General features: G+C 39.7%; 1 protein-coding gene across 1 annotated transcript in view; it reads right to left on the bottom strand.

Annotated features, from left to right (window-relative positions):
• Positions 1-12,658, bottom strand: part of CUNH18orf25 (chromosome unknown C18orf25 homolog) — a 29,734-nt gene that overhangs the window by 7,376 nt on the left and 9,700 nt on the right. Inside the window, exon 3 of the mRNA XM_017743666.1 lies at positions 2,890-3,072. Coding sequence (XP_017599155.1) covers positions 2,890-3,072 — 183 coding nt within the window. The remainder of the gene's footprint in view (positions 1-2,889; positions 3,073-12,658) is intronic.

Below are 12,658 nucleotides of genomic sequence, written 5' to 3' on the forward strand. Positions count from 1 at the left end.
AGCCCCCCTGTCCAGCCTGGCCTTGGACACTGCCAGGGATCCAGGGGCAGCCACAGCTGCTCTGGGCACCCTGTGCCAGGGCCTGCCCACCCTCCCAGGGAACAATTCCTGCCCAATATCCCATCCAGCCCTGCCCTCTGGCACTGGGAAGCCATTCCCTGTGTCCTGTCCCTCCGTGCCTTGTCCCAAGTCCCTCTCCAGCTTTTTTGTAGGAGCAGAGACCATGCTGCATGTTCAGTTTTTGGAAAGACAAGATCCTTGGTGATCTGATCAGGGTTGGCAAGGGAAGGAAACCCATGTGCTGCCAGGTACCTGAAGGAGTTTCCATCTCACAAGACTAAAAATATTTGTCAGCTGAACTTAAAAGAAACTACTAGCCCAGACAGTCTCTTCCTATCATTGCAGTTCAGCTGAACATTTCTTGGCATACATCACTGACTGCCAGAAAGCCCAAAAATGGGTCATGGGTATTTCTTTAACAGAAGTGTCTGGGCAGACTGTGAAACATTAAATGGAAGCGCTCAGAGGCTTTGATTCACGTGCTGGGGGCTTCACATTGCCAGAGGGCAGAGTTAGATGGCATATTGGGAAAAAATTCTTCCACATGAGGGTGGTAGGGCTCTGGCACAGATTACCCAGAGAAGCTGTGGCTGCCCCATCCCTGGAAGTATCCTAGGGCAGGTTGGAGGGGGCTTGGAGCACCCTGGGATAGTGGAAGGTGTCCCTGCCCATGGCCATAGTATCTTGTTTTAATGCCACACTACTCTTCTTTTTCTTGACAGGGTAATCTCCGGCAGAAGTGCAAAGCAGACCAGCTCTTAAAAAGCCCCCAAAAGAATCCCCAGAGGTATAAACTGGAGTCCCAAAAGAGCTTCCACATATTACCATAGCTTTAAGTTCAGACAACAAAAAGATAATTAGCAGCAGTGAAACCATGATTAGCAGAGTAAATACTGCAAGAGTAGCTGGGTGTTAATCAGGATTATAGCACACAGACAGATTTACAGCCTCTGGCCATACAAATTCCATGCCTAATAACATGCCCACGCTGTTAATTTCTCTGCACGAACATTAGGACGACGCCCAAAGTGATGTTTTGTTTGCCCTACACCACCAGGGCTTGCAAAACAGCCCATGCACAAAGATGTGATAGTATAATAAGATTTTTTGTTTAGATAGAGATGCTTATGTTGTTATTTTCCCATGGGAACACATTCTATAAAGTCTGCTAAACTAGATACTGGCTGAAGATTACACTTGTGAACCAGATGCAAGATTTGAAAATTCTGCTTTCCCAATGTGCAGCCCTAGACCTGGTACGAAAAGGCCAGCACTGGCAAAGGTGCAGTCAGATGTATACTGAGGCTGCAGGGCAAGGTGTATGCACGAGCAAAAAGGGATTCATCTTTTCAGCTGCTGACATGGCCATAACACCAGGACCAAATCCACATGAACGTTCCCAGGGATGAAGAAGTCTCTTGATGTTTCCAGTTTTCTTTTACCTGCAAGTGCCCTTGGATATAGGTGGAGGAAGGAAAAGAAAATTCTACCTGCACTGCAGCATTTTAAGTGAGAAGTGGAAGAGAGCTTGGTAAGAAACATTGCTTTTTATTTCCTTACATTCATTTGGTGTGCTGATCCATTGGTGCTATGTAATACAGGTGATTTCAGCTGTTGTCATTGCGTAATAAATCCCTTAATAAAGGACTGGGCTTGCTAGGGGTCAAATAGCTATCAGTCAGCTGCTGTCCTGCAAAAAATACCAGTGAGCTTGGAAAACACAGGCAAGCTTCAAAAAGGCTTGAATGACATCCAGCCATGGACCACAGTGAAAACAACGCACAGAGATTCTCATATTCAAATCATGGACTTGTAGACTCCATAGTAATGGAACATCTCTTTACAAAGGACCATGTAATTGCATTTCTCTAAGCCTTATAGACAGTGAAAAGCAGCTCAGAGCCACCACAACATTCCCCATGTGGGTGCCCTGTGGCAGGAGATGTTTGGGAAACACAGCACAAAACACAAACCTGTTGTGCTCCACCACGGCAGCACAACTTACGTGTATTGTGCAGTCTGAAATCCTAACATGGGAGTTAAAAAATGACTGGAAAGGAAGTAAAATGATGGCATACAAGGCTGTGGGATGAAGCCGACAGAAAATAACCCCTGCTAACATCCAAAACACTACAGTGTTTCATGTAGTTATTTAGCTCTTTTGCTAGTGAAGCAGAACAGTGTTCATGAGCTTCATGAACTTCCCTGAGTTCTTCCACAGTATTCCTGAAGGAAATTTCCTTGCTGTCTCTAGATGCTAAGTCCACCTACCAGCACCTCTGCACCCTTCGTCTTTACCCAATGCTAGGCTGTCGAATTTTCTAAGGGGTGATGGAAATGCAGATGGAATATGGGAAGAATTAATGCTTGTATTTTAGAGATATAAAGAGACAAACCAAAAAAAAAAAAAAAAAGAGATACACAGGCAATCCCAACACTGAAAAAGAGATTAGGACCAGTTGACTAGCTGGTGGCATGGGTTGTCATAATCAATCATTCAGTAAGAAGATTAGCTCACCTTCATTTAAAAAAAAAACACCACCAAAACCCCAGACCTAAGTTCCCTGTAGTAATTACAAGAAAAAGAAAGAGAAGAAAAAACAGCTAAGAAAATTACTGTCAAAAGTATATTGCAGGAATATTTGTCAATTTTTATCACTTGTATTTTGGAGTAAATGGCAGACCTTTTTAATAAGCACCTGTCCTGTTCTCTCACAAAATCCACAAATGGAGCTTTTATAGCTGTATAAACTACAAAAATACTGAAACCAAGAAAGGGAGAGACACCAAATGCAATGCTGGCACAAATGTCAGAGAATTTAAACAAACCTGTATCAGCACTCATTTCATCCAGCAGCCCTCTGGTTCTCCAGGTAGATCCTGAGTCTTGATTTCCTAAAGAATTATTGTGCTCTTGAACTACTGCAGCTGCCAACAGATTGTCCACATTTACCACTTCTGGGTCTGAGTTTGTGTCTGATATATCATAGTGAGCGACAACAGGGGGTCCATCTGCAGGGGAGAAAAGCAGCATGGGTTACAAATCAGCACAGACTGAAAGACACCTCAAAAAGTACAAATAATTTGTTTAAGTATTAATGCAACATCCTACATGAAGCGCTTAAAGTTACATAGTGGTAAATTGTATGAATTATTAAACTTCATTTAATGAACATAGCCTGAGATTACAGAGACATTTTGACCTTTGCATACACAGAAAACACAAGTGTCAGAAAAACACATTTATCAAAGTATCAGTTATTTGTGTAACTGTCTTTTACATTAACACATAAACATCTCCATATCTGACAATGTTACATTTACAATCTTGAAAGGATAAAACCTCCAGTTTAAAATAAAAAATAATAAGTTACAGGACATTAAATTGGGCAGACAAGATATATATCTAGAGAATTTTACAGAAGTCAAGAGACAGCTTACATTTTTATAGGATTGATTGAATAAAACTAACTTTTTCATCAAACTGATCCAGTGACAATGAATTTAACATTAGGCAACTTTCCTTTCATAACATTTACCTGTCAAGGGCAGGGGGATTTTTCAAAATTGCAATGTTTTTTGGTGTTGTTTGTTTGGGGTTTCTTTTAAGATCAAGAGTAACAAGACGCAAAATTATAATGTGCAGTGATAAATATGCTTTTCATTCAACATGATTGTCATATGCATTTTTGGCCACCGTAACGAAGGAGGAAAGAGGGAGATAAAATTGCTTACGTGATTCTGAAATCTGTCCTTGAGGAGTGACAAAAAACTGTTTTTGATCTGTTTTGTTAGGACGAACTAATTTCTTTGTGATGAATGAAAATCACTTATAATTGGAAAGTATGCTAGAAACAGAAGAGGCTCAGAAAAAAACCAGGCAAATTCAAGACAAAGATTGATGTGGAAGTAGAGAGGATGGATAAATAATGCAATTCTGAGAGGATGCGAGTGTTTTAGCTCAAATGACCTGCCCCAGCTGCAGTTCACTGACTCAGTGTGGATGAAGGTGGTTGGTGCTCCCCCTCCCCAAATGAGAAAATCAAAACTTTCTATGGGCCAAGGCTTCATCCACAGAAATGAGGATGAGAGAGAAACAGAGGCTGGGCCAAAGCTCAGCATCTTTGCAATTCTTTAACTCCATGGAGGTTCTTTGAGTTCTGCAGCTGAGCACCTGCAGGACCTTCTGTTATGGGTGTGACACATGGAGGGTGCAACTTGTACGGGATAATACAAAATAATAATAAACTAAGAATGTGTTCAGGAAGACAGGACTTTCAGAGTTACAAAAATGACCAATGAAATCTTTTAAAGTGATAAAGAACAAAATGAAAAGCCTTAAGAAAAACTGGTTTCTTTTCGGAATTTTAAGTGGCTGTTGAAGACAGAAAGAACACGATGAACTAGAAGTTTCAGATTTACTTCTCTGAAAAGCTGTTTTTCTGAGGGTTTTAGAGTGGATTTTGGGTTTTGGGGCTTTTTTGGAGGGGGTGTTTTTTAGTTACTTGGTGCCTGAAATATAGTTCAACTGACTATTTTCAGAAACCTCTATTTTGTGATTAGCAACACAGTTCATCAGAGAGTGACGTTTTGCTTAAGTCGTACTAAAGATCAGTTTTGCAACAAGGTATGAAGAAATCCACAAAACATTTCGGATCAGACCTGCCTCCAAAACAACAATTCCATGAAACAATGTTACATTACAAACTTAAAACAGATCCAACAAAAATAAATGAGTAGTTAAATGCCAATGTATTAAAGACCAAACTGTTCGCAACATGAAACGCTGATGATTATGACTGGAACAGAATTCCTGGTAATTAACTGGAAGGCAATCTTTGTCTTTTTTAAATGCAGTTACAAAATAATGGAATACGGAGTTCAAAATTAAGCTGGCTGATGTTCAGTTAATTATTTGTGACAGCTGATGATTAAATTACATGCAGAAGTTAGGGCTGGACTGAATCATGGGAGGCATGTTTTCTTTCAGTCTTATCATCAGAGTTCAGCGTGAACATATATAATGTGAGCTGTACAAATAAACAGTCGAGTGCAGAAGATACGAGGGTCAAGTACAATATTGACTATTTGACCATTTTTTCAACAGGTTATCTAAGATTTAAGGAGCTCTGGACTTTTCCTTCAGGCCTTTGTTTCTCTCGCTTCTGACTCAGACCTCCAAAAGCAGAAGCGAAATTTGATTTTTAGATAGACGTGTCTACACAAGTAAAATTGTATTTGGACAAAAGGCACCAATAGTCTCAAGTCAAAATTGTACCACTCCTACATGTATAATCATGCAAAAATGTATAATAAATGTATATACATGCAGAGTGATATTCTCATCACCTACCCATAGAAATAACTTGTGTGAAAGTCTTCATCAGTAGGAAATACAAGCATAAACTTGTTATCTGTAGCTCCACTCTTGTATCTTCCACACTTCCAAAGAGCACACCTTATAACTTAGCTTAAATTCAGTATACATCAAAAAGACAAAAATATTTTCAATATAATTTACACACTGTAATTATATTTGTCAGGGTAATAGCCACCAATTTAACAATCTGGAAAAAAGAACCCCAAACAAGCTTCCTATTTAAAAAGCAATCACAGCAGAGGTCTATTTTTGCTTTTCTCAGCCTTGCCTTTCAGGATCAGATCCAGAAATTTGAAAAGGCCCCCAACACCAGGTTTACCCATACCTATCACCAGTAAATGACCAACAAAGCCAAGACAATGGCCACCACACTGCAACAAATCCTCAGATTTCCCATATTTATAAAAGAAGAAATAAGCATAAATGCTTATGTGTGTTAAAAAAAAGTCAACAAAAACCACACAAAACCAAACAACAAAAAAGTTGCAGGCAACAACAACTAGATGAAAGTTGCAGTGAAATCCTACAAAAAAAAAATCTTATAAAAATCTTCTGTTCCCAAAAGCCTGTTTCCTTTTCAGTGTTGCATGGATGGGATAGGAGTGGTTAAATTTGGAAATAAATAATACTTCCCTAGCCAAGTATGTGATCACCCAGTGATGTGATGCAAAGTGAATGTATGGTACCAAGAAATAAGGACAGTTGGCTTCAGCTAGGTAATAAAGTGAAAAAATGCTTTCAGTTGAAAAGATAAAAAGGGTTAACTACAACCATAGGTGTAATTCATCATCTTTTCTTTATAATAGAGACACTACTCGTAATTACTGACTGTAACAGGACTTCACCAGATTAAAAAACAGACATCAAGACAAACCATGCCAGAACCAAGACTTACTGTAGAACAGTTAGGACGTTTCCTGGTCAGTAATTTAAACTATCTACTTTAGAAAAATTACATCTTTTGAGAACCCAAGGTAGCTGGAAAAAATACATTTCCCTGGTGACAAGCATTAATTCATTTCTAAAGCAACAAATGCTTGAAAAAGGCAAGGCTGAAAGTTAATAAGTACCAGCAGCAAAATACAGCTGTTGACATTTAATGCTGTAAGGGGGGAGGAAAAGCCTGCTTTCTTTTTTTCTTCCCCAAAGAATTCAGAGGCAGAGGTCATCACGGGGACAGCATTTCCAAGTGTCCAGTTCTCCCTTAATTTACACAGCTCATCAAAACTAATTCCACTCTGAACAACTGAATCAGGAGACGTGCACAAAAATCCAGGTCTACTCATACCAGTTCTCATTTTAAACTTGCAACACAGAAAATTAAATCATTTTTCATCTGCTACCTGCTCCCTTGCTTTTCTTAGAGCCACATCTCAACACTCAGCAGCCTAACCCATGCTGTAAGATCCACACTCCCATTATCCCTTACTTCATTATAATGGCAGCACAAGCAAAAAGGGGAACTCAAGTGTAAAATTTCAGCTGTAGGTTAAAAGCAGCCATTCCATAAGAAGCACTGTCCCTTTGCACTGCACTGTTTACCCTTGCAAAGGAAACACAATGTATTAGCTGGCAGAACCTGAGTGGAGAATTAAGTTCTTGAAATCTGTGGAGACAGGCTGAGAGAGCTGGGGGGGTTCAGTCTGGAGAAGAGAATCAGAGCTCCTGGCAGGGCCTAAAGGGGCTCCAGGAGAGCTGCAGAGGGACTTGGGACAAGGCATGGAAGGAAAGGACAAGGGCGAATGGCTTCCCAGTGTCAGAGGGCAGGGACAGATGGGATATTGGGAAGGAATTGCTGTCTGTGAGAGTGGGCAGGCCCTGGCACAGGGTGCCCAGAGCAGCTGTGGCTGCCCCTGGATCCCTGGAAGTGTCCAAGGCCAGGTTGGACAGGGCTTGGAGCAGCCTGGGACAGTGGAAGGTGTCCCTGCCCATGGCAAGGGGTGGAATGAGAGGAGCCTTACGGTCTCTTCCCACCCAAACCATTCTGTGAGTGACTACAAGTCATTATTTCTCTTAATCTTTCTTACGTTTAGGCATGCAGAGCTGAGCTCATCACCTAAACTCCTTCCCCAGACAGAGGAAGTTCAGAGTCAGGCAATCTCCGCCTGGAAATTGCAGCCTGGAGCATCATGAGCACCATCTTCTCCCCTTCCCCAGCAAACAGAAAAAGGTTAGATACCACCTTAGAGCAGGCACCTCAATTTTACAGTGCTCAACTTCAGCAAGATGAATTCCAGCCTCAGGGATGGGATTTAAAATTTGCTACATTTCCTCTACAAGTAGAGGAAAAAAGACTGAAATCTCCAGAGGACTATCCCGATTAAAATAAATCCAAAATTAAAAGCCTAATTTTGGTGGTCTGAATTGCCCTCTGGAGCCATCACTGTCTCTGCAAGGAAGAGACACGGAGTCATATTTCGGTGTGAATATCACTCCAAGCTTTAAGACACACAGAACAGGTACAGTAACAACAGCAACAATAATTACAGCACTTTGTTCTTACAAAAAGCTCTCCATTAGTGGATCCTGGAGAGCTCCAAGGTGGTTATTAACCTCCTTTTGTCCACGGGGGAAACTGAGGCAGGCAGCAGCCTGCAGCTTGCTCAAGGCTAAGGAGCAGAGGTGCTGAGCCCAGCTGAGAACAACACTCCCCTCCAATTACTGGGCTATTTTTAACTGGTGAATGTTTGAGGAGTTTAGAAGCAGTGCTCAGGAATGCTTTTGGGAAAGGTGCAAACGCTAAAAAGGCTACACACAGAGCCACAGGAGACACAGCCTCTGCCAGCCTCACCTTCACCTCTTGGCTGTGAACTTGGCTGTGGGCACTGATGATCCCAGCCTCACTACTCCAAATTGAATTTATTTTTATGTAATGAGAATACTGAGACATTTTAAAATAATGAAAGATTTACGAATGCCCTCACTTACACTTGATGCTTAGATTTAAGAGATAATGCCCATTTATTTCCAGATTACACAAAACATAGAATGGACTTTATTATCTATATGTTTTAAGATCAGATAGATGGTCCTAATTGAAACAATTGAAACAAAACCAAGTACTTTGTGTGCCAAATCTGAAAAGATTTATCCTAAGTGACTTGCCAAAATAGTGTTACAGTGGACACATCAGTGACTGATCCAAACAGAAAGTACTGATACACAAAACTACAGAGTGAAGTGACAGTCTTTTTGTTTTAGATAAAAAATACAAACCTGGTATTACTTAAAACATGACCCAGACCTGCCATTTCAAGAGCATGTGCAGCTCAAATGGCACAAACTACCTGAACCCTAAAATGACTCCCAAAAGGGAGTGGGGGGCTGGAGATCTCTGCTTTTTTATGTTGTTTAGCAACATGAAACACTTCATTGCTATTTAGATTTATTTATTTATTCCAGGTTACAGTAGTTACATTTCAAAATTTACAGGGTTAAGCAAATAATACATTGTAAATACAATAAAAAACAATAGCAGTGTAACAACATTCTCTCTAAAATCATAAAGTGAACTTTATCAGTGAATCCACTTCTGACATTTTCCTTCATTTCACACAGTAAAGCTTTTCTGTTTGGTGTTTTTTTTAAACCATAATTATAGAATTAAATCAAAACAACACGATCAAATTATTATCTGTTCTCAGACTGGATACTTTTTAATATATCACATGAAAAGAAATCTCAAAAATTCAAGTCTTGCTGAACAACATTCATTCTTTCAGGCTTTTTGATGACTAGATGGAAAATATCTTGGATTTAATTTACCAAAAGATGAATGAAGATAATAAAGCATTTTTCATTGTGCGTTAAGCAAAGGCACATGGAATATGGCTGTGGATTGAGAATACCGGGAAGTGGCATCCACTTTGTATCGCATTATAGGAGTTATTTTCTGTGATGCTGCCTAAAAATGCAATAATTATGGTAGCAGATATATCAACCAGATCTCTTCCCCAGTTTTACTTTGAGAAGTGTCTCAGGAGGGTTTTGGAAACCATCACACCCTCACATAGCCACGGCAGTTAAAAAAGGTAAGTAATTCCCTGTGTTAATGCAACTTCCATTAGGAAAAGGCAGCAAACACGCACCCCTGCAGAAAACATTCCACTTCTCCAAGCACAAACTGCCCCTTCCCGCAGGACTGATGCAGCCTGTGATCGTCCACACTAATCCCCTGCTCCACTGCTCTGCACTTGAAATCCCTCCTAACTTAGTAAGACCATTTTCCCATGTGCCTTCATTTCGCTGATCTAACACCACAAGACTAATGAAATTTGTGAAAAACACCAATTTTTGCAAGGTACTGTCCATCTCTATCAATCAGCCTGATTATTCTGGCTTCTACAGTACAAATCACACAGTGCTTTTGTTCTAACATGTGTAACTGCAGTAGTCACAGTGCAGACCCCCATTATTTTAAAAACATCTACTCAACTGGCCTGACTTACACACCCTCATCAGGAAAAAGATTCCCCTCAAGGTCAGCTGAAGGATTTTGTGGACAAAAAACTGCAGAGTAAGTGCGATTTTTATTGAGATTAAATGCTAGCCCCACTAAAATCAGTAGAAAATTTCTACTACTATCAGTGGGGCTAGGGTTTAATTTCTTAATGCCCTTGAAATATTATAAATTTATTATAAATTTATCCACATACAGTTGTGGATACAGAAAGAGACAAAATATATTAAAAGAGAAATCAGTGATAATAAACACGTTTCAATTTGTACCATAACTGCCAAATACAATCCCGTTTCATTGAATTTAAGATTGGTTTTCCAGTCTTTACCCTAGCAGTTCAGATAAAATAACCCAACAATCCTGCACAAACAGTAAAAGACATTGATCTTAAAAAAATAAATGTGTATTTCTGCCTGAATTATTTTGTTCTAGTACTGTTAAAAATGATACTGAAAGTTTTACATTTTGTCTTTTTTGTTCTCCCTGCACTGTTATTTTTGCAATAGAAAATCTGAAAAAATTGCCTTGAGTTTGGTTTATGTTGCATGTTAATTTTTTTTTCAAATAAAACCTGACCATTCAGATGCTTCTTCCTAAAGACCTTCCTTAGAAAACCCACTGAAAGGAACATGAATGCCTTGGGAAGAACCTGCAGCCAAGCCTGCAAAAACACTGCACACTGAAGCCCCTGGACTTCCAAGGATTCCTAAAAAGGGACTGATTCTAGGAGGAAATCCTTTTACTGCAATGTCAGTTTGACATTTAGTGAAATTTAAACTGAGCCTTTATATAAAGGCTTACTTCTTTTGCACTTGCACAAAAAATGTGAACCAAGTCGCTGTGTTTCACCTGCTGCTAAATCCCAACTCCAGGGCTGGAAAGGTGCTCCACTGCTCCTATGCTGGAACAGCTGCCGTTTTAAAAATATTTAATTAAATACATAAAATGATGATGTAGGAGCCTGAACCAGAGGAGCTGTGGCTGCTCCATCCCTGGAAGTGTCCAAGGCCAGGCTGGATGGAGCTTTGAACAACTTGGGGTAGCGGAAGTTGTCCCTGCCCAGGGCATGGGGAGAGAAGTGGCTGATTTTTAAGGCCCTCTCTAACAATTCCATTATTCTATGAACAGGTCAGTTAGGTTTAAACTGGCACCATCATCCCTGGAATTACACCACTCTAAACCAGCTCACCTGACTCAATGCATCTGACCTATTCAAACCGTAAGTAAAATTCCTTAAAGGAACTAAAATGTTTCTTTACACAATTCTGAAGTATAAATCCTGGGGCAATTAGAGAAACTCTAAATTACCTGTGGTTCTCCATGCCTGTGCAAAACTCCTGTTGATTTCTCCCCTACTTGTTAATTTTGGTGGTTTTGAAGTACTTTGATGAGATGTGAGCATAAACATACATTCAAAATGTAATTCAGGGTTGGAAAGCAGATGAGTTTCCTTCTGATAGCCCTAAAGTAGTCTTAGATAAGTCAGACTGTTTCCGTGAGATTCAGAATGGGTAAGATAAAAATTTATGTTAAAATTTCATCTGAAGAAATTTTAACTCCCTGAGGGTTTCTAGTCGAAGCCCTTTGAAAATAAGAGCTTATAATGGAAATCATGACAAACTCAACTGCAGCCATGTCATAAAAATATAGTGAAAATATTCCCAGGAGGAAAAAAAAATAAAATCTGAAACTATGTATTGAGTACCTGTTTTCTCAAAGAGATGCCAAAGACTGTCACACACAGCTAAAACACAGACTCATCACTAGTTTTGGTATCTGGAGGTTGGTTCCTTCAGGGCTCTGCACCTCCTGGACTCAGAATACAGACCAAGAAGCAACTGGCCAATCCTTCATTGGGCAGGTTACACTACACCTGAACAGAAAGGTGGGGTTCCCCTCTCAGCTTCAGCCCAAACATACTTCCCCACGTGGAAAACCAGCTCATGGAGCAGATACCCAGCTGTGCACATCAGAGCACACTTTTCACTTCAAAAGTGATGGTTTGTGACACAGCTGAAGATTTGGCTCTGGTTTTGAGCCAAGTGGAAAAAAACCAAAGGAAAACATTATTTACCATTTACAAAACAATTTACAACCACTGACCTTGCACAAGTGTTTTCAGCCTTCAACTAGGTAGCTTTCATGGGGAAATTAAGTTAAAATTACATCTAGTAGGAACTATTTCCTCCACCTTCTGGGAGCCTTGAGATAATTTTATCCTAGAAAGAGTACAGCTTTAAAGTCTATATGCTCAACTTCTGTCATCCTCTGCTTGCTCTTTTATGTTCACAGCTGCTTGCGTTGAAAATAACAATTAGCAGTGATGGATAAAAATAAAAGATTTAAATTTTGGCCTCCAGTAACCAAACCCAAATTTTTATCTATTCATACACTGAATTATTTCAATATTTTTCCTTTTTTTTTTTTTCTTTTTTAAAGCCTATGTGACCAAGACATTGAAAATTGGCAGAAATTTCACTGGCTACAAACCCAATTAAGTTGTTAACCATTTTTGAGATATGTATGTAAAGATGTTTCAATCTGAGAGATAAGTAAGTTCAACTGAACTCTTTACACAATTTATTCTGAAATACCTAATTGTTCCATTTATACTATTTTACAAAAAAGACTATGGGCATGCTTACAGACATACAGACATTAAAATAAACCAGTCAGTGCAAAAAGCTGCTTCTGCATGCAGGGGAAGATTCATAAAGTTGTCATGCTTTAAAATATTCTGCTCTTATCATCATCATAAA

This window comes from Corvus brachyrhynchos, unplaced genomic scaffold (assembly GCF_000691975.1).
Source record: "Corvus brachyrhynchos isolate BGI_N302 unplaced genomic scaffold, ASM69197v1 scaffold8, whole genome shotgun sequence".
In the NCBI taxonomy this organism is placed as follows: Eukaryota; Metazoa; Chordata; class Aves; order Passeriformes; family Corvidae; genus Corvus; species Corvus brachyrhynchos.